Source organism: Sceloporus occidentalis, unplaced genomic scaffold (genome assembly GCF_023333645.1).
Source record: "Sceloporus occidentalis isolate IW3139 unplaced genomic scaffold, rSceOcc1.0.p SCAF_3, whole genome shotgun sequence".
Taxonomy (NCBI): Eukaryota; Metazoa; Chordata; class Lepidosauria; order Squamata; family Phrynosomatidae; genus Sceloporus; species Sceloporus occidentalis.
Genome location: NW_028316983.1, coordinates 189,426,334 through 189,449,538, shown reverse-complemented (window position 1 = coordinate 189,449,538; position 23,205 = coordinate 189,426,334). Strand labels below are relative to the sequence as shown.

Genomic DNA, 23,205 nt, shown 5'->3' with positions numbered 1-23,205 from the left:
TTCACAAAGGAGGAAGCTGATCCTCCAGAAAAAGGCAGAGACTGCAGTAGAAGATTGAGAAAGCATTACTTTCACCTTTACCTGCCTTCAGTAGACCAGCCCCACTCACATAGGAGCAGGAGGAAGCTTGCCTTTTTAGGGGTAGGGAACTCTTCTGTGAGCCTTAACATTACTCCTTGCTCACACCACAGGTGAAATGATAATTTTCCCCCCTTTTAAATCAGAGGATAGAGTGCACAATGGGAATGCTGACCACCAAGGTCTTGCTGGGGGCTGGAGGGTGGGGTGATAATGCAGCTTTCCAAACCTGGCATAAACACACTCATCAAGGCCTTCCAATTGCAACCACACTTACACTCCAAGACTGGAAAGACAAATACTATCTACCATACAGTGTTTTAAAGATCTAACTCATTTATTTACTATTCATGTGTAGATGTAGAGTGTGCCATATGCAGTATGGCATGTACAATGGTCATATGACCAGAAATCCTGTTGTTCAACTATGCTAGTATAAGTATTGCTGTGTAGGCTATCAGAGAAGGTAGAAAGACTTTGGGCACTGTGGCCAGGAAGGAAGCCAGGCAGGAAGGCAGGCACTAGGGAAACAAGTAGAAACGATGCAGTTTGACATCACTAAGTGGCATAGCCCCACATTATGGAACCCTGGGATTAGTAGCTTTCAAGGTCTTTAGCCTTCTCTGCCAAAGAGTGCTGGTGCCTCACAAAACCACAAACCCCAGGATTCTCTAGAATTGAGCCATGACAGTTAAAGTGGTGTGAAACTGCATTATTTCTAAAGTGTAAATGAATCCTTCATCCTTCAGATTTAGCTATTTTAGCATTGCCTTTAAGTAGACAGAATACTTGTATTGCTGCAAAACAAAAACTAGTGCAAATTGTGTTACTTGGTTAGCGAACACTATATCCTTCTATTTCCACTGATTGCCCATTTGTTCCTGGATATTATCCATAATTCTGGTGCTGACGTTTTAAACTGTTTAGGCTGAGTTTCTCAGAAACCACCTGCTTTGGTATGATCTTACCCAGCCTCTGCAATTGGCTCTGGAAGACCAGCTCTCTATCCTATAAACTCACAAGACAGGCACAAAGGAGAGACAGGGATTTCTTAGTAACGACACTGAGACTGAAAAGCTGCCCTTTAGTTGAACTTCTCTGCCTGTTTATTACTTTCTAAAAAAAATCCAGTCAACCTTTAATGTATACTTTACTCCCTTAAATTTTAATGCTATCTATTGTAATTAAGTTTCATACTACTGTTTATTAATAGTCCAGTTGCTGCTATTTAAATGCTGATCAGTAGTTCTCAACTTCTTTCTCCCCCCATCTATTGTACTATCCTGTTCCCTCAGTAAACACTTGATATTTATAACCTCTCTTCTCTTTAAAAATAATCAATCAATATTATTCTTCACAAATTTATGACAAGCCTTTTATTGACCTAGCTGACAACTTCCTCTGCAAAAAGCTAATTCCTATGCCAGGAATTTGGAGAAATTAAAGATGACCTTTCTTAGTCGTGGTTGCCAAAGAACAACTAACCCAAGAGGACACACATTCCAGCCTGTCTTGTGAGTTTATAGGACCTTGTGAGGATTTTGTATTTGTATTGGCTTAGTGTCTACTGTTTTTATATGACTTTGTTGTACACCGCCCTGATTTAAAGAAGGGCAGTATAAAAATAAAACTTTTATTATTTATTTATTATTATAGGAGTTTATAGGAGTGAGGCTAGATCCATCATTACTCCACACTGCATAACTATGGGCCCAAACAGCAGGCCAAAATAAAGCTGCTTCGGGTCACATTGGAGGTATGCTGTTTAAATGACACATGCATCTTAAGAGGCCAGAAGCTGCACGAAAGCTGTGCTCCAGTCCTTAAGACTGGAGTGTTGTTTTGGTGTGGCTTCCCGCCTCTTAGGATGCATGTATCATTTAAACAGCATACCTCCAAAGTGACCAAAAGCAACTTTATTTTGGCCTGTCTGTTCGGGCCCTATGGGACTAAGGCACCTCTCAGACAGGCAAAACAAACTTCAATGGGGTCTCAATGGGTCAACCAGCTATGAAGCATTTTGCAGCTGGATATTCTGAAAAACATCAGTTCCTTGCAGAGCAGCAAATAATTCCACTTTGTGGATTATCATGAAGACTTTCAAAGTAATGTGGTCATCATCCTCATAAAAATCTTTACTATGACCATCCTGGACATACATTGTAGCAGGACAGTTTTGAAATGTCCTTTTCCAATTTTCAGGTGTCATGTAGGCGTGTGTGATTTTGTGCTTGCTGCTCTTTCTGTCCTTGAATTATTTTGTGACAATTCTCAAAAAAAGAGCACTAACCATGGTTATAAAAATTACATTTTCTGGCTTAGGTGGAGGGATTATCTCACAAAGAGAATGCAAAGCTTATTATAAAACTGCTACAAATGTTTAAGATCTAAGAACAAGATTAGCTGGCTCTCATCCTATTTCCTTTATCTATCCATTCACCTTCCTCTATCAATTATACGGAATTTGCACATGCATATAGAGACAAAGTTTCTCTGTATTCACACATATTTTGTAGGCAGGTAAACAGATCATGTCACCAAAACCATAAAATACCATAGATACACTTTGGCCCAGAACAGATGAGCCAAATGAAGCGGCTTTTGGCCGCTTTGGACACACACCTCCAAAGCTGCACTCCAGTTCTTTGGACCAGAGCAAAAAGAAGCCGGGACAATCTGGCTCCTGGCAGCATGGGTTGGGTTCTGCAGCCATGGCCCACTTTGGGAGCAAGTCGTGTGGTCAGCGCAGACCCAACCTGCTTGTGGCCGGAGTGGACTTGTGCTGTTCTTTTGCACTTGTCTGCTCTGGCCCTAAGTTCTGGATCCAGACCTATGATCTGGGCTGGCAAACTGAACTTTACTGCCCTCTTCTTTCCCATAGCAGTCCCTCCACTGACTGCAAGTGCTACACAGAGGGTCTGCTCTGAGTAAGATGAGCTGCCATGGTGCAGGGGAGAGGAGGTTCCCACCAAATACAGGCAGATGGATATTCCAGAAGCAGAGCATTTCCATTACTTGATTCTTGAAAACACACTATGGTTATTATTTTAAAGACACAAATTTCTAATATGCCAGTTATTAGATGAGTAAACCAATTTCTGTCTTTAAGATTGGAACAAACGTTAATAACAGAAAAATGTGTTGTCTGAGAAAGGAAACAAGAGCGTGTGCAAAAGACAGGAGACAGAAGTCACATCTTGTACCTTGACTCATGTGCTGTAGGTTGGTGAAGGAACAGTTTGGAAGAGCTTTCCATAAATACAGTACTTCAATGGATGCCAATATACAGAGTTGTTTGGTTGGTTTTTGTTTCCTAAATCGATCTGCCTGCAAAGAGCACAAACTGTTATATCTCCCCCATCAAAGCCAAGGACAAGATGTTTTCATTGTGGTAATGTAAATTAAAGATTTCAAATTGCATAAAAAGAAGACGTTTTAAAGTATCATGGTAAAAAGCAGCAGTCAAAAAATACTGAAGAACAGTCATAAAGGACTTATAACAAAATGTCACAGTGCACCCCTCACCTCAAGAGGAATTTGGGGTGTTGCTACTCAAGGATCCTGTTATTCTGGAATAGTAACACTGTAATACAGTTTGGGGGTTTACCAAGGGCAACTCTATTTTCTTTTTCACTTTCCTTCCTCCTGATCCTCCATAGTTCAGGATCAGGACTGGTTATATAGTCCTAAACCTTAGTAGTGGATTGCTACTGGGAACTTAACATGAAATGGAAAAATTAATCTTATGACATGCATTCCTCCACACATACACATACACTGAACCTCAACTGACAGGTACTGTAAGTTGCTGAGAATCAAACAGACCAATTCCTTCCTTCCATTTTTTCTCCCCTTTACAACTGATACATTCAGCTATAGACATAACTGCTGGACTCACACAGCCTGCCAGGCTTCTGGTTTCTTTCCATTTCCCAAACCAGCTATTCATGTTCACTAGTAGAAAGAATAATCAATTAAAAGTTGATTCATAGCCTACAAAATTTCCTCCTGATGTGGAAATTCATATGAAACAAACAGATCAACAACATGACATGACTGCAATCAGCAACATGACATGATTATACTCACAACATTCTTCAACCTTGGCTAATAATGATAATAATAATAATAATAATGCACACATTTGAAATGTAATAACCTGCAGCTTTCTTATTTTTGCACACATATTGCAAATATTAAGGATCTCAATTAAAGGTACTTTTCTGTATGAATACAGAGTCTCTAAAAGGTAAAGGTATTCCCCATTGACAAGGTTGTCAAGTCATGTCTGACCATAGGGGGTGGTGCTCATCTCCGTTATTAAGCCAAAGACCCAGCACTGTCAGAGGCTACACCGTGATCCTGTGGTCAGCATGATTGCACAGAACACTGTTTACCTTCCCACCAAAGTGGTACCTATTTATCTACTTGCATTTGCATGCTTTCAAACTGCTAGGCTGGCAGAAGCTGGGAATAGTGAGTCTCTAAGCCCAAAAAATTCCTCATTTCTCAATAAAATCCACATTTATAACTCAGTGAGATGTCAAATGAGTGCATTTATACTGTTATCTGGATCAGGCTCCTGTTTATACAGCACTCTTGGATAGCTGTTTGAGGGAATGGAAGGTTGGATTAGATGAAGATGTTTCTCCTTGAAGAAAAAAAAAAGGTGCTCCACCAACAGAAGACACCACATACAGCAAGTATAACTGTACAACTAGCGCTGTTACAGCTTCAAGTACAATAATGGAGCAGGATGGAGAGAGCCTTGGATCCATTGGGCACAAAGCCCTTTCTTTTGCAGGAGAGACCTAGTGATCAGCCCTCTCCCAAGCCAGATAAAAATGTCTGACAAAATAGTGCCACTGTACCTCACATCCCAGCAAGTGTAAACCAGCAAGGTTTTGAATGTAGTGGACAATCCATACATACACCTTCCAGTTTCATTCAAGAGTGCACTGTGTCACAGCCAATGACAGACTGTGACACTGATAGTGCAACTTCCTCCAACACGAGGAAAGAAACCTCCTAACTAGTTGTCATCAAAGGATGGTTTGTGGCCCAAAATACAGACCCTAGTGCAGATACCTCTGTGTACTAGCTATTAAGAGTCTTAACACTCATTCAACCACATTATTTCATTCCTCAGACAAAGCCACATGTTGCTAGAAATGAGTGGTTTTAAGATCCCAACAATGAATATTTTGGATATTATCCACCCATGGGCCCACACTTTTACAGACTCAGAAGTTTTATTCTAGGAACAGTTGTTCAAAACCCATCATTTTTAAGGCACTGATATACATTACCATTATTATCACAATACTACGTCAACTTGGCATGTAAAACAGACCTTTTTGACTGAAAACTGCTCAATTTGATTGTTTTTTCTTTTAAATAGCTTCTGAACTTCCTTGAAAACATTCTGTGCACCATTCACATCACCAGTGGCACCTTGACACACTACAATAAAATAAAAAAGTGTATTCTATTAGAGATCCATGTTTCCTCAGTGGCCACTTCATGTGTTCATTGAACTCCAACATAACTTAAATGAAAAATAAATTATTACATTTGCTTGCTTTCCTTTCTTGCCTCATCATTTTTCTATCATGGCTATCAGATTACGCAGATGTACACAGCTACTTTGGGGGGGGGGGGGTTAATTTATGAATGAATGAATTGTAGTAATGTACAGATTGAGTGTCCCTTATCCAAAATGCTTGGGACCAGAAATGTTTTGGATTTTTTCAGATTTTGAAATATTTGTATGTACATAATGAGATATCCCTTCCAACTCTACAATTCGACGATTCTATCTTGGAAATGGAACCTACACTTAAGTATGAAATTTATTTATGTTTCATATACACCTTATACAAATATCCTAAAGATAATTTTATACAATATTTTAAATCATTTTTGTATGAAACAAAAGTTGTACAGTGGACCCTTGTTATATGCTGGGGTTTGGTTCCAAGATCTCCCATGTATAACAAAATCCGTGTATGCTCAAGTCCCATTACATATAATGACATAGCAAAATGGTGTACCTTATAAAAAATGGAAAATCAAGGTAAATTTATACTTTTTTGGAACATTTTCAAACCGTGTATGCTTAAATCCGTGTATAAAAAATCCGTGTATAAGAAGGGCCGACTGTATACACTGAATCACTGAACTTGTGGTGTCATGATGGTGCTCAAAAAGTTTCAGATTTTGGAGTACTTTCAGGGACGTAGCCAGGATTTTAGGAAGGGGGGGGGGGTTCCAGACTAAGTGCCACCATTATAATGGGGCTTGGGTGTGGCGGCGCAGCAGCACACACCATTCATTTTTCTAATGGAAGGGGGGGGGGGTCCGGACCCCAAGATACCCCCCCTTGGCTACGTCCCTGGTACTTTGGATTTTGGATTAGTCTGTTTATGGAAATGACATAGAGGTACACACATAATGGACATTTGCCACTGTTATATTGTGATCTATTAATCTATGTGTAATTTTATTTGATGAAATTTACTAGGGCCATACACCAATCAGTGTATTCAATCATTGATTCACTCATACACATGAACCACCTAATCACATAATGATACTTTCCTGCTGTTAAATAGGCATAGTAACACTGGGACCATCTTGATTCATTTTTCAGACGCTCGAAGGATTCAAATGCATCCTTGAAATTCATTTCAATCATGCTACACCATCCTGTAAAAACAAGCAAAACATTTTTAAATACAAAAATAAAATTAATTATATATTGCACTAGTACAGCTACTATATAACAAAAACAGGTACAAGCATCTGAAGGAGATGACATCTCAAAGTGATTCAGTAAATCTTGACCAGTCAGTGCCAAAATGCCACACATTCACTGTCCAAAAGGCACAGGCCCCTTCCATGGCCACAGGCCATTTCAAAAATGGATGGAATGTTTGTAAGCTGACAGCTATGGTAGACAGAATGTCTGCATCTTTAATGCCTGGACATTTTAAAACTTGGGAAATGTTATACTCTCACTAAACAATAAATGCCACTTTCTTTTGAAACCAAACAAGTCTACATGTAATCGCTTTAGAAAGAGTCTATGCACTGAAAGGAATTATAAGCTTCTTTCAATAAAGATACTTCAAAAGTAGGAAGGTTATAAAACATCCATTTTGCATTTACTCACTTTTCAATAATATGAATACAGTTACTTGGTTGGTAACTATACATGGCCATGAAATTATGTATACAAGGCATGCTTCAAAGCTAGGTTGCCTATTTATCAGATACATACTCCTGTATCAGAGACAGTTTGCCTCTATAGGTCAATTAGTTGGGAATGTAAGACAGAAGGTATAATTGCAATTGTATCCCGCTAGCAGGCTCACCATAGGCAACAAGTTGGCCATTCTGTGAAGAGAATGTTGGAGTAGCTAGCCTCCTGACTGATCCAGCAGAGCTCTTACTATGTTTTTAATTTTATAGAGAAAGTTGGATTCAGACTTACTATACTTTGATTGGACACAGTGAAATCAATGGGATTTAGTTTTCTCCTGAATCCAACTCATAAAATATTATTTTTATCTGTATCTATATATCTATAGATACATATAGAGTCGTACAGATACATTTTGATCTCACAGCTAATATTCAGCTTCATAACATTAACTTTGGAAGTATGTGTGCTAACGGAGGAAATGAGCACATATTTCAAAGAATCTTTATACCCCAATAGAAAATCAGGCACAATAAATTAATGATTTACGAAACCTCCTCTTTCCTTGTTCCCTAGCTATAAGTCATGAAGTTATATATAAGGAAAATGCAGTATTTCCAAAGGATGCCTCTAATTAGCAGTTAAGGAACTTATGAATATAATTTGTGCTATAAACTCAATGTTTTCTATTCAGGTATTAGTAGCAGCGGTTAAATGGAACAGAAAGAAAAGATATTAGTATTATTATATACCAATTTCATATAGGCAGACATGCTGAATCTCTCTCTGATCAGTTGCAAGTTCCAAAGCAGTATGAAATGATGTCAAGGCACTGTTGATCTGACACTACAGAGAGAAAAACAAGCCTATCATCAAAACAAGAATGTAAATAAATAAAGAAATACAAATTTGTCACTGAAATTAAGAGCAATCTGATATAGTATAAAAGAGAAGAAGTATAACTGTAACAACTGCTATGTAAAATACTGTAGTACCTCCATAGTTCCCTCAGAAAAATTGCTATTTCAAAGTACCTCTTTCATTATTCTACTTTCAATCAGTTAGAAAAAACATATATTATAATTTTGTCTTATAAAACTCTGAGATCTGCACCTACTAATCAATAGTACAGCTGATCACTTAAGAGCAACATTATGTACATGTTCTGTATCATATGAGGCAGTTAGCAGCAGTAAATTGACTCTCAATGGTGTTGCTTTATTCTTACTAGTTCTATATAATTTCAGAGCACCTCATTTCTTCTCCCAGCAGGAGGCAGGAAAACATTGGATTGACAGGAACCAACAGAACAGTAGTGAAATATGAATATCCTTCTGCCAAAGGCAATGCTCTATGTTGAAATCCACCACTGCCTGCATATTCTGCAGATTATTTACACCTATGAGCACTAGAAACCTGCTGTTTATTTAAGATAAATCATTCAGTCTCATGCTTCATTGTCTAAAAGGTAACAAGAACAGCTAAGCAAGCTGGAGGCTTTTTTAAAAAAACAAATAAACAAATAAACACCCTTTCCTTTAGAGTTGTCACCATGTATCTGAAACTGTTTAGATTCAACAGAATCACCAGTGAAAGCCACAGTACCTCTAAACGCTGTATTCTTCCCTTGAAGAACATAAAGAGAGATGAGTTCGGATAAGCAGCTTCTTTTCTGTGAAGAATCTCTTTAGCCTCTTGTAATCCTGCTTTGGTATCACTGCCATCCAAAGCGAAAAAAGGACGAACCACTGTGTGGTACCACAGCAAAGCTAGTCTGAAAGGACACACACATACACACATCCAAAGATAATTAACATTATTTCATTCTATAATTCAGCAAGACCAACATACGACTGAAGATCCAGTTCCTCTCCAAACTAATATTATGTTTAATATCCAAATCAGTGAGAAGAGATGATATTTTGATTTTTTTTAAATGTCTTCACACTTTTAACATTGCCATCCTACAGAATCTCACAAAGCCAGGAAAGAATTTTGCATGCTACCAGAGATGTTTCAGACATTTCTGTTGCTTCTGACAAGCCACTGGAAAAGCAATCCATTGCTTCCCCCTCTCCTACTGCAACCATTTAAAACTGGCTTTCAAGTCAGACATATGATCAGTTAAACTGTAAAAACTGATCAGTTACACTGTAAAAACTGATGTCAGAACACCTCAGGTTCCTAGACCTATTCCTACAACTGTGTACAAAGAGGTCTAGGAGTGCAGCCTAAGGATATATGAGTACACAACATACATACATACACACACGGTTTCTAAAGCATGTATAATAAATATGTCCTGTAGCAATGCATTGTGTTTTCAGAACCTGTAAGTTTCCTATAGTTAACTATTTCCTATAAAATCTGTAGCTAACTATAGTTAACTATCACATCTCTATAATCAGCTCTGCTAAAGAAATTTCTCAAATACAGTGGGCTCTTCTGCTAATAAACAAAAGCACTTTCAAAAAATTTCTCTCCTAGCTTTGTTTTTCTTCACTTCAGTTTGAAGAGAGATATGCAGCATGTAGGGGCTTTCAACATCAACTTCCTCTGAAGGAGGGAGTCCTCAATATGCATCCCTTGCACATACAAACTCCTTTATGGAATTGTATTCTAGATTGGGCCACAGTATCCAAACATAACCAAAAGGGGATGTAAGGTGAGCCTTATTCATATAAAAGAATGGAAGAACATAGCAATCCATTTCAGTTCATTGGGTTGGAGTTCTGATACCAGAACAAGCATATGCAAATTGTCAAAAGGAATGCAGTAGATATAAATTCACAACATATTTTTTCATTAGCAAAAATGTAATTTAAATTCACAACATATTTTTTCATTAGCAAAAATGGACCATATTAAAAGTATTTCATCCTAAGCAAAAGATTTTTGGAAGAATAGACTCTATGAAACAGAGGTTCTTTCCCCCAGAGGTATCACATTCAATTGAAGAGACAATGGAGCTACATTTGTGTACAGTAATTACAAATATCCTTCTCTACTAAAATGAACAGCAAAGCACAAATGCAGAAGTTCTGCATATTGGATGGAAATCACAATGTGCTCTCAGTCAAAGCATCTGTATTTTGAGAACAGTATTCTATCATTGGTGTACAAAGAAGCATAAAAGAGTGTGTGTGTGTGTGTGTGTGTGTGTGTGTGTGTGTGTGTGTGTGATATAATTATCAGCTTCAATTAGAAGTCTTTAAAAAGGAAAAAGGAAACAGTTTACCAAAGAATGTAAAAGTGTTTGTTTCATGAGTATTTGAATATCAGAATTTGTTTTCAGCAAGAGCTGGGGATACACTAAGCCTCCAGTGAATTAAAGTCCTCTTACTAAATCCTCCAGTTTCATAAACCATGATACATCAAGAAACAACTTGCTCTTAGTTTACTTGCTGATGTTTCAAATAAAAAAAAGGACAAAATAGTACTTCCTAATTTATGTTGGCTTGCAATTTACTTACTTTTAGTACTAAGTTATTACCAAAACATTGCAATATAGCTACTCACGTAGCTAAAGGGGCCTTCATGTCCTTACTTTCACTTGCATACATCAGTGAAGAAAGCCCCTGCAGCCGGTCTCCAGGAAAACCCAGCAGGTTGATGATTTTGAGCAGGTTTGGGGGCACCATGGATATGCAAAGATGAAAAAGTCCATATCCAAAGCTAACAGCACCTTTCAGTCTGTTTAGCGAATCCTCTGTTACACCTTCTGCAGTAATATGATTATCATTTGCAGCATCAGAAGTCAAGGATTCTTGAGTTATCTTCTTCTGATACAATTCCTGAAGTGTATTAATATCTGTATAGCACTTATTGTAGATTTTCCAGGCTTTTCTAAGGATCCACCCACCTTTTATATAGGCTAGAGAGTTGGAAAAAGAAAAGATGAAGAATTCAGTAAAAGAGAAAAGGTTTTTTAAAATGATGAAACTACAGTGTAGTGATCCCAGAACTATAGCAATCTGTAAATACAAAGTATTGAATTGTTAGCTATAGCTGAAAGACAAGATGAATTCCCCAAAGAAAAGAAAGTTCCAATTCATAGCCGTATAATAGCATATATACAATTCTGAAAACAGAAAAGAAAAGGAATTAAGCAATTTCTAAGTATATGACACTATAAAAAAGAGGAGACTGTCACTGCCTTCCTGGGTAACATATGTAATGCTGTGCATGCACAGAGAGCGAGAAGAAAAAAAAGACTACATGGGTCTAAATCCTATTGGTGAGTCCGAATTAGAATGAACCCAATGAATCAACTGTTGGAGCTGTTGTCAACACACATTTAATTGATTCAATGGGTGTTCTTTCGATGGGACTAACAACAGCATTCAGGCATTGTATACAAGGCTGTTATAACCATAACTCATTAAATTGGTTAAACTACTAAATACTTTGAAACAGATTTAGAGTTTGAACAAATGGGGGCAGGAGTTACCAATTTTTGGAAAATGAAGCTGTGTGTTAAAATACAACATTCAAGACAACAGCTATGATTTTGCTTTAATAGGAGCTTAATGTTACTGCAGCTCACCCACTTTCTGCTGCGTTGCTTGTTCAGTTTTTATGTGGTTTACCACAAGGAAAATGTTTATGCAATTCTATTCAGTAATACTACAGTAAGCATGAAGGGAAAGGCTGAGCATACACACACACTACTCATTCCACACTACCTTTGACGGATATGTGGTACACTTCAAAACAACCCTTTGTAAGTATCTTGAATTTAGCTAAGTGCTCACAATTATTACCAATACAACTAAACCTTTGTGGTACCAAAGACTAACACATTTACTGTGGTAGAAGCTCTTGTGAACTGGAGTTAATGAGATGTGTCTTAACTCTAAACTATTCCTAGTAGCTAAGGTAACAAAAAGACTAGAAAGAGTGTAATCACACCATTAATTAATTAATTAATTAGTAATTTAAAGTTTCTATTTCTACCAGTAGTCTTAACAGAAACAAAAATAACACCAACAACAGTGTGTGATGTTCCAAAGATGCATTTAAATCACCCAAACACATTCACACACTCTACAGTATACAAAGGGAAGAGAAAGGCTGGCTTCTCTTTAAGCAAGCTGACTAAGGAAGTTACAGGAACTGTAGGCCATCAATCATAAGCAAGTCAAGTTGGACAAGATTTGGTACTTTTTTCCATAAAAGAGAAGGAAGAACCTGGGGAACGGCAAGTAAAAAACTTTCAACCAAATACCTGAAAAAATGCAGTCTCGTTAATACTGGAAATCACAGCTCACCTGACAATTCTTGTTTTACAAAGGAGAGGACAGCAAGGTAAACCTGACAATCTGCTACAATGATCTGCCTCTGCAGTCGATCAATCATGGAAGGGGCAGCCTTTCGACCATCAACCTGTTTGAGAACCATAAATGAAAAGACGAAATACCACACGAGTCTTAAATTCTCCTGACATAGGCAATGTGTGTTCATTTGTAATGAGATGGTTCTAGTCAACTTCAGAAAACATGAACAAGAAGAAATATTAATATAATATTAATAACAAGTAAAAGACTACCCCTATTCCAACCAAAGCTCTAGCACCTTCTGTGGTGATCAAAACAGATCTCAGTATGGGAAGGTGAGAGCCATTCCCCTTTGATTACAATTCATGAAAAGTGAGCACATGCTAAACTTAGCTTTGTAAGTTTGGCTAACAGACCTCCATGTGGATGTTGAACAAAGACCCAAAAAGAAGTTACCCATCCCATAGAAAGAAAGAAAGAAAGAAAGAAAGAAAGAAAGAAAGAAAGAAAGAAAGAAACCAACCAACCAACCAACCAACCAACCAACCAACCAACCAATTTGTAGGGGAATCCTAGAACAGAATTAGATCTGTATCTCCTTCTAATGAAAATTTCATACTAAATGGCTCAAAACTATATCTCATTTGGAAACTGCCATTTTTTAACATCTTCATATGTTACCAAAACTTGTGTTTAGCGTTCACTTGTAAGTGCATCATGGTAGTGATCTACCTGACAGAACCCACGTGTTCTGTCTTCTCTTTCCTAAGGGGAGAGAGCTTCACATTTCTAACTGCAGGCCATTGGTCAGGATGAATACACAAAGAAACTATATAAGCCATGTGTCTCACTATGGATTTTGAAACTTACTCGATATTAGTCTGCCATTCCACAGAAATATTGGAATAGCTGTGAAGGAGGGAATATTGGTAGTAGAACAGACCACCATTTTGAACAAAATCCAAGTTTTCTTCAGTGCAGTATAATACGCAACTTTCTATTATGTAACTGCCATATATAAAATTAAAAGAACCTAAACTTACTTCAATTTTATGCATGTCTACTCAGCAGTAAGCCCAGGGGCAACAACATTCACCATGAAAAATGCAGCTCAGTTCTATACATGCCTACTCAGAAGTTTAAATATCCAACTCACTAAAATGTAGAAGCATTAAATTTGAAATAACACCCTCTGATCTGTGATCACTGATCAGAGATACCAGCAGGATTTTTCTGCACAGCACAGGCTGTCTTTCTTCATTTCTGAGCAGGGAAATCCCAGTAATAAGGGATAAACATAGTGCTAAGAGAAAAGGTGGCAAGGCCTGCTGGAGAAGGCTGTGGGCCAGAAAGGCAACCACAGTGTGCACGATTCATGCTACAGCCCAGAAGTTATCCAGTTAAAGGAATGGATTAGATTAGTACTAACCCACACATACATTTTACAAAAACAATTATAAAAATAAAATAAAATAAAATAAAATAAAGAAGTATATCAACTCTTCTTTTTTCAAACAACAGAGGATGTTTCTGTCCTTGGCAAAAATATAATAATCTGAGCCATGGAGGCTGTTTAAATTGGGACTCTGCTACAGCTAATCTGTAGCATGAAGCTGCACAATGAGAACAAAAAATAAAGACCTTCTCCTCACATTCCCACTAGAAAATACATGGAATAGTGAAACGAGACACGTTGCCCAGACTTTATACACTCAGCATTAATAATGCAGGATGTTCTCAGAGGGAGCCAGAGCTTAAATCATTTATACATGATGCAGCATACTGCATTAGTTCCATTGAGCTAGCAAAGATAAACAGCATCAATGGAATACTTCAACTAGATTACTAGCCAAAATTAATCCTATCAATTTAACAGTGCAAACATGCCAACTAATTGTACACAGTGGTGGTGCTAAGTGAAATGGAAACGTCATCAACTTTTACCACCTAAAACAGCAACATACTACTATTATTAAGTAGAAATATTCAGCCCACTCTATCCACAAATTCTGCAACCACAGATTCAACTATCCATAACTTGAATTTTTTTTAAATTTGATTTTGGTATTTTATACAAGTGACACCATTTTGCTAACCCATTATATATAATGGAACTTAAGCATCCATAAATTATGGTATCCACAGGGCGTCCTGGAACCCCCAGCAGATACCAAGAGTCTACTGTACTGTAATTCATATGTTGCATTTTGGTGCCTGATTAGGAAGAGTAGCCAAACTTCAAAGCCAAGTAGAGGCCCACAGGCAACCAATGAGCCATGATGAGCCTATATGGTACTTGGACCAAGCTTCAAGACATCATTCAGCCATAAGGGCTAGTAGGTGGTCCTGGAATAATCATTCTTTTATCTCTACAGGATTATTACAGGATTGTTGCAAGACTAAGACTGTCTAGAAAAGCAGGCCCAGCACAGACAGGCGAAAAGCGCCAGTCTGTGGGCGGGGTGAGGGCTGAGCATCCACATGCTCACAGCTTTCCCCATACTGCCCAGGTGCCATCTTTGTGTGCACCTGTTCAGATGGTGCGTGCTTTGATGATAACCCTTTGGTGCAGCGCCCAAACAGGACTGTGCCAAAGGAGTGTGATGAAGCCACCTGGCATCGGCTATGGAGCTTCTTCAGAGGCACAAAAAGGAGCCAGTTTTTCTGTCTCCTTTTTGTGCTCTGAGGAAGCCAGACTGGTACCATGGCGTGCACTTGCCGTGGCACCGATCTGGGACAGAAAGGAGTGGCATCTCACGGCCCCTTCCTGCCCGTTTGTACAGGACCGCAGTTGCCATAATGGTACAGGACACATTCATATATACATAAGTGATGCTACACTTACATTTTTCTTAATTTTATTTTTTATTGTTTCTATAACACCTATTTCTTCACTTTCACATAGTTTTTCAGTGGCTTTTAAGTCATCACATGCCAACTGCATTTTTTCTTCTTCAAAGGTCATCATGGCATTCTGTTAAAACATAAAAAAGAAACAGTTATTGAATTACAGTTTGACAGGCTAATCTAAATCAGAACTGAGAATGTTATATAACTGCTTTATAACTTGAAATATGCTAACTGTTTAAGAAATAGCTATCCCACATGAAAGCACGGCATTTAAAAGTCACAGACAAAAGAGTTAACCTGGGAACTAAGGCATGCAATATTTACTGTCATGCACTGAACATGGCAGTGCAGAAGGGCAGTAGGATAAAGGCTTCCCAAAGGAAAAACAGAATACAATTAACTGAAGATTTTCTACTGATCATTACATACCTGATGAAAGTGCTGAGATCGCAGTAAAACAGTGCCCCATAATCATAAATCTGGAATGCTTATATTTAAGTATTGTTCAATAATATAAGATTCATTTGTGTTAAAGGTTTCAACAGTGAAGTACTACAAAGGCAAATCAAATGAATCACATGTTCTTTCTTTCTACATTTAAAATGTCTAAATTCATATCTGATGGCATCTGAAGACAAAAAATGAAACCTGTTAGAGTAATTATTTCCTGGCTGTACATTTTACACCTTGGCCATGTTGACTGGAAATAACTGCAGTTATAGTTTCACATACTTGAAGAATACAGGATTGGTACAGGCTCCTGGAGATTAGCATCTTGACTATTATTTGACATCTAACATGTTCATGTGTAAAATGTGAGATATAATTGACCCTTGTTATCCATTTGGGTTTGGTTCTAGGATCCACTGTGGACACCAAAACCTGTGGATGCTCAAGTCCCATTATATATAATGGCATAGTAAAATGGTGTCCCTTTTATAAAATGGCAAAATTAATTGTCAATGGATTTTTAAAATTGTTCTCAAACTATGAATGGTTGAATCTGTGGATATGAAAGTCCAACTGTAAATAGAATTAAAATATTCACAATTTGCTCAATTGTATAATAATCCCAACAAAGCTTTCAATATTGGATAAACAGCCATTAAGGAGATTTATTAGGAAGTGATATTTTTTCCTCAACTACCAAAGCGTATATACAATTCATAGACTACACAGAGTCCCTGGAGGCCTTTTCTGATGCCTTCTATGTCCTGTGCCACTAAAGTGCCACCAAATTGTCCCCTAGCCAGCTAAAGGTTTGCTTACCAGGTAGGCCTTACTTAGGCTGTTCCTGCTCCTCCACAGCTTCCTTTTCTTATCTACCGTCTCCTTTTTTCCTGCTCCAAAAATATTACTCAGAGAAGTATGCAAGCCCTCCTGCATCTAAGTGTGGAGGCCAGAATGCTTCCAACCTTAGAATAGCTCTAGGTAGCTGCTCCAGGTCATGACAGAATTATGTAAACCTATTAAATGTTTGAGTACCTTCTGTAAGAGTTAGGAAGTGGTACTATAGGAAGGAACTGAGAAAATCACCTCTGAGTATTTCTTGCTTAAGAAAACCCTATGAAATTCAAGGGGTCACCATAAGTCAATAGGTGACTTGAAGGCACATACACACACACTGTAATATATTGTGAAATTCAGCGAAAGAAAATAAAATTAAAACAAGTGTAGTAAAAATGACAGTAAAATATAGCTTAAAAGGTTAAGTGGGCACTAAAGGGTGGACCCAGCATCATATAGTTGTTAGTCTATTGGACTAAGACTCTGAGAATCCCTGTTCTGTTGTAGAAACCCACTGGGTGACCTTGGGCAAATCACACTCTCTCAGCCTCAGAGGAAGGTAATGCCAAACTTCCTCTGAATAAATCTTTCCAAGAAAACCATATGAAAGATTCACAAAAAGTCAGACTCACATAACAACCACATATGACTTAAGGGTATTCAATGAAATAAGAAATTAAGCAAAGTAAAAGTGCATGCCCCTTGCCCTCACTTCACAGACTTTGGATACATGGCATCTACCTGCTCAACCATGTTCCTTCAGTTCAAAAAGAGCTGCCTATGCCTACTATGTGGTTGAATACTACACTGGCTGGCATCAGAAAACAATTCATTTCTGGGACTGTGAAAATATGACCACAGTGTTTGAAGAACTTAACTTTTAAACTTTATATATGTGTGTATATGTTCCTTCACGTTCACTGTTGACTTATGGCAACCCCATGAATTTCACTGAGTTTTCTTAGGCAATCACTCAGAGGTGGTTCTGCCAGTTGTTTTCTCTAAAATACAGCCTACAGCACCTAGCATTCATTGGTGGTCTCCTATCCAAGTACTAACCAGGGCTGACCCTGTTAGTTTCTAAAATCAGACAAGACCTGGTGTCTGTAGGTTATTTAGGCCCTAAACGTCATATACAGTAGAAGATATTGTTATGTCAGTTGTACCTGAGGAGAACAAAGGTAACCTAACAGATTGTGCCCCATATCCAGGAATTTAAAAAGAAAGTGCAAAGTAAAATATCCATTATAAATTTCATATATAGTGGAATACATTTTACTGTACTTTGCATGCTCTTTTTAAATTCTAGGATATGACACACAATCTGTTAGGATAATTTAGGTTCAAAACACACTGTAGAAATAATCCAGTTTGAGACCACTTTAACTGCCCTGGCTAAATGCTAGGGAATTCTGGAAACTGGAGACACTTAGCCTTCTCTGTCAGAGAGTGCTGGTGTCACAACAAACTTCAATTCCCAAGATTCTCTAGCACTAGCCAGAGTAATTATAGTGGTCTCAAATTATTCTTGCAGTGTGTTTTGGACCCTTGTCCTCTTCAGGTACAACTCACATAATAGTATGTACTGATTTTCAACATACCGTGAACATGTAGCAGCATGCCATGTCTATATACAGAATATTCATATTTAGCTTTCACTTCCGATGGCCTGTCAACGTTCATATAGAACTCTTTTAACATCTTGCACTTCAGCAAAATCTGGATTATAATCCCCAGCAGACATGTGTTCCCTAAACACCCTGCTGAACACCCTCTGAACACACCCATAATAAAATAAATCAAACTGTTTTACAGTACAGCCCAGAAAGTTTAAATACAAGAGGAACTGCCTGTTCATTTCATAAGCATGAGACGTGCAATTTATTAAGTGTCAAGAAAATAAAAAGCAAAAATTATTACTTAATTCCTTGTCTCCGTTTCTCGTAACATAAATGGATGCTTCTTATACAGCTGAATTGAAATTGCCGTCATAACGTATTAACTAAAAAGAGAATTCCGTTATGTAAATTCTCATCCACTTACTGTTACAGACCACGGCAGTATCTGTACGGATTCTTCAAGGTAATACTCTCACACACTATCACACACTAGTATCTCCCCATACTGATTTACACATCTCAATGTCAAGCTATCACATGGCCAGAATTTCCTTTGCATTTCAATAATTTAATCCCCACTGTCACATAGAAAAAAAATCCAATGCTTTTCCTAATGTAATTTTTGAATGACAAAGGCATGCAAAGCAGTGCAACTATATTTAGAGCAGCAACAAAGCAGAGAATGAACCTGTGCTAGGATGTTACACTGGTTCCGAAATCTAACTCAGATAAGTGAAGCTGGAAGGGTGAAATCCTATTAAGTTTCCCAAAAGCAAGAGGAGAGATCCAAACGAATAGGCACATCATTAAGACTTTCTCTTGAAATTTTAGTTTACAATTCTAGAATGCATGCAGACTTTGATGTTTAGAAAAATACACAAGCAGAAGAACATTTCAACAAATATAACTTGGAACTGGGATTTATCAACACAAGTTATTTCTCTATGTGACTCAAATTCTGGTGAGACTTCACTGAAAGAAAAGACAGACGACTACACATACGCTTATACATTGTGTCAAGAGTCACAAAACTCATTACTGTTTTGACAGCAGACACGGAACAACTGTATATAACAGATTAAAGGTCCTATGCCATTTGTTGTGGTATGACTCTTTGCAGATAATTGGCTACTTCATATGATCATTGATTATTAGTGGCATCCTAAATTAAGAACAAACATTACCCACTGTCAGTAGTTCTGATGTGTAAAGTAATGACCAATAGCCTTACCATAAGCCATTAGAAATGAAATAATGAACCAGCTTTTTCATATTAAACAGCTGCATGTTGTATTTTACCACATTAATCAGTTGGCTACCATATTACTTAGTACAACATTAACTACAATTCAGTTATTTCTAATGCAACTGACACAGTGTCTTCATTGCAACAATTTGCAAAGGCAATTCTTTGACATGCCCACATTTTGAGCTATGAAAATGACATGGGTGGTAGCCTCTGATTCCAGAGACAGGAAGGGAGAGATTTATCTTTAGTGTATACTTAAGGATGGAATTATTCTAAAATGGCATACAAAATAAACAAAACATACAAAAATACAAGACTTTAAAGACTAAAACATGCACCCTCAACTGGGTTTGGAAATGCTGTGGCAGCCAGTACAACTGGTTTAATATCAAGATCCCATGAGCTAATCCACACAACATCTTAGCATAGAGAGTAACAAAGCCACAGAACTGGAAGGGACCTCAAACATGATCCAATCTGACTCTACAATGCAGGAAACTACAGCTAATGCATTCCTGTCAGATGGCCATCCAAACTCTGTTTAAAAAACAAACAAATCCAAAATGAGGGACCACTCCTTCTAAGGTGGTCCATTCCACTGTCCATAAACAGAGCAACTTGAGAGGACCACAATCTCTTGATAACTGAGAAATAATTTAAATGCACAGCTTTTTGTGGGGGTTTTGGGCTATGTGGCTGTGTGGCTGTGTTCTGGATGAGTTTATTCTTGATGTTTCGCCAGCATCTGTGGGTGGCATTAAGATACCAGCCACAGATGCTGGCAAAACATCAGGAATAAACTCTTCCAGAACACAGCCACATAGCCCAAAAACCCCACAAAAATTATGAATTCCAACCATGAAATCCTTCAACTTCACATTTTAAATGCATTTTCTAAAATTATGGTAGTTATATTCCAACCTTTAATACTGAGACATTAACCACTACTGCATTCAATAGAACCTGACCTGGTAGATAAGACCAAGGTCCATCATGTTACTCGGATGCCTTTTAAGGCTCACAAGAAGGTCACTGATATAATATATTACTATACTGTTTGTCCCAGAATCTAGTAGTCAGAGAACTACTGCCTGATACACTGCTGCTCCACTTAGTCACTATTATTGGAAATAGCTACTAGCTACTAATAAACCTTTCCTCTGACATTGTCTGTTTGCTTAATTTTTTTCCACATCTTACGAAGATGGTGATGGTGGGATGCTTTCATGTCATTTCTCACTTACAGTGACCCCAAAGCAAACCTATCACAGGACTTTCTTGAAAATATTTGTTCAGAGGGCTTACCAAAGATCACACAGTAGGTTTCCAGGGTCAAGCAGAGATTTGAATCTTGTTCTCCCAGAGTCCTAGTCCAACACTCAAACTATTACATCATGACAGTGTGGTACCAATGCGAGCTAGCATGGCATGGCATAGCACTTTGAGCATTGGACTAGTACTCTGGAGACCTGGGTCTAAATCCCAGCTTGGTCACGAAACCCACTGGGTGAACTTGGGCAAGTCACACCATTTAGGATCCCTCAGGGGATGGCCATGGCAAACCCCCTCTGAAGAAACTTGCCATGAAAACCCCTAATAGGGTAGTCATAAGTCAGAAATGACTTGAAGGCATACAACAACAACATCATCAACAATGTGGAACAAGTTACTGAATGAACATGCCCGAGAATGCTTATTTTTAAACACATACTTAAGAACACTAGCCTGTGCTTAAAAAAAAAAAAAAAGACAGATAGCAAGACCCACATAATCAAACTGTGGTGTGAGAATTTCAATGATGGTAGATACATACAGATATGGGGCCATTAGTAGGAAAAGGACAGAAATCACCAGCTGCTCCCCCAAAAGATGAATAAAACTGGGGATTATTCTCTCCCTGGAATTCATGCCCCAAGGAACTGGAAGGAGTGTAATTAATGTTTAGCCTGGAAAACAGACGGTTAAGAGGCAATATGATAGCCCTGTTTAAGTATTTGAAGGGGTGTCATACTAATGATGGAGCAAGCTTGTTTTCCGCTGCCCCAGAGAATAGAACCCGGAGCAATTGATGCAAGCTACAGGAAAAGTGATTCCACCTAAATACCTACACAAGAACTCCAACCATCACCCAGGACAAAAGGGAGGAAAATAAAAACACTAGTAGACCAAGTAAAAAGGATCTGTGAACCCCACTTCCTGGTAGATGAACCCTGGACTCTACAGGCTAATGGTTACTCCAGCTCAGACATCAGAAGAGCTGCCAGACCCAGGGGGGAAAAAACCACAGGAGTGAAGGAAAAAAACAACCACCCAAAGGGAAGGTATCTTTACCATACATCAAAGTAGTCACACACAGAATAGGGAAACTGATGAGGAAACACAACTTCCAAATGATCTATAGACTGACCAAGAAAATCCAGCAAGTGCTGTGCTCAGCAAAGGACAAGAGAGACCCTCTCACTGCCATAGGAGTTTACCGCATACTGTGCCGCTGTGGACAAGTCTACGTAAGGACCACCAAAAGCAGTGTTGAAATGCGAATCAAGAAACACAAGACACACTGTAAACTGGGATAGCCAGAAAAATAGCAGTAGCAGAACACATTATCAATCATCCTGGGCATAAAATGCTATTTGAAAATACTGAAATTCTGGGCCATGCCAACAACTATCAGGTGAGAATGCACAGGGAAGCCACTGAAATCCACAAACTCCTAAACAACTTCAACAGAAAAGAAGAATCCTTGAAAGTAAAGAAAATTTGGCTACCAGTTTTGAAAAACAGCAAGATCAAGACTCAGCACATGCAAATGAGCATCACCCTGGGTCAAGGGGTTTTTCAGCAGACAATGGATCACTAATTAAATAGACACAAATCCTCCCCGCATATCCTCCCATCCCAAGACCTTGCCGTTCACCAACAGACCAACAAACAGATTAACATGTAAATCCCTTCATCTCAACCAAAGGTCACAAAGTATATATATACCACACACACCTCCATGCCACCATTCTCTGAAGATACCAGGTACGGATGCAGGCCAAATGTCAGGAATAAATTCTTACAGAACACGGTCACATAGCCCTAAAAACCCACAAAAAACTATGGATGCCAGCTGTGAATGCCTTTGACTTCACATGGAACCAGTGGCCTTTAGGAGTATGGCGGGGATGAGGCGTTAGAGCATGTGGTGGCAGGGGAGAAATGGAGGCAAAAAAGAGCTTTGATATTTGGGACCCTACTTAAGTTTTGTAAGCATTGCCAGGACTTGGTTGGAAAGCTGGAGCTATGCTGCTGCTCCTGGTTTCATTCAGCAGACAGGAAGAGGTAGTAGCTTAAAATTTAACAAGTTTAAAATTGCCCTTGTAATTACAGTAGACTAATAGACAGCCTAAATGTATTTACATGTACACAGCTTCATATGATTAAAGTGAAAATTTGGTTAAATGTTTTTAAAGTAATTTTTTTAAAAAATTAAACATTAACAATTTAAAAATATTTTTTTAAAAAACAACAGTAACTGGGGCCTCCTTTCTCTGCCCATGAGGCTCACCCCAGTCATAGAGAATCATAGAAGCATAGAGTTGGAAGAGACCACAAGGGACATCCAGTCCAACCCCCTGCCATGCAGGAACTCAATCA

The 23,205-nt window shown here is 38.3% G+C and overlaps 1 protein-coding gene across 2 annotated transcripts in view; it reads right to left on the bottom strand.

Moving 5' to 3' along the window:
* Positions 1-23,205, bottom strand: part of TTC39C (tetratricopeptide repeat domain 39C) — a 64,048-nt gene that overhangs the window by 9,304 nt on the left and 31,539 nt on the right. The window contains exons 1-9 of one of the 2 annotated variants that reach the window (XM_089517203.1): positions 18,616-18,646; positions 15,404-15,532; positions 12,553-12,667; positions 10,802-11,156; positions 8,888-9,056; positions 8,035-8,128; positions 6,681-6,786; positions 5,432-5,543; positions 3,282-3,405 (exon numbers count right to left, since the gene is read on the bottom strand). In XM_089517203.1, the coding sequence (XP_089373329.1) occupies positions 3,282-3,405; positions 5,432-5,543; positions 6,681-6,786; positions 8,035-8,128; positions 8,888-9,056; positions 10,802-11,156; positions 12,553-12,667; positions 15,404-15,526 (1,198 nt within the window). In that variant the 5' untranslated portion in view covers positions 15,527-15,532; positions 18,616-18,646. Of the gene's footprint in view, positions 1-3,281; positions 3,406-5,431; positions 5,544-6,680; positions 6,787-8,034; positions 8,129-8,887; positions 9,057-10,801; positions 11,157-12,552; positions 12,668-15,403; positions 15,533-18,615; positions 18,647-23,205 lie in introns of those variants that run through there. The other variant, XM_089517202.1, reaches the window with a different exon arrangement.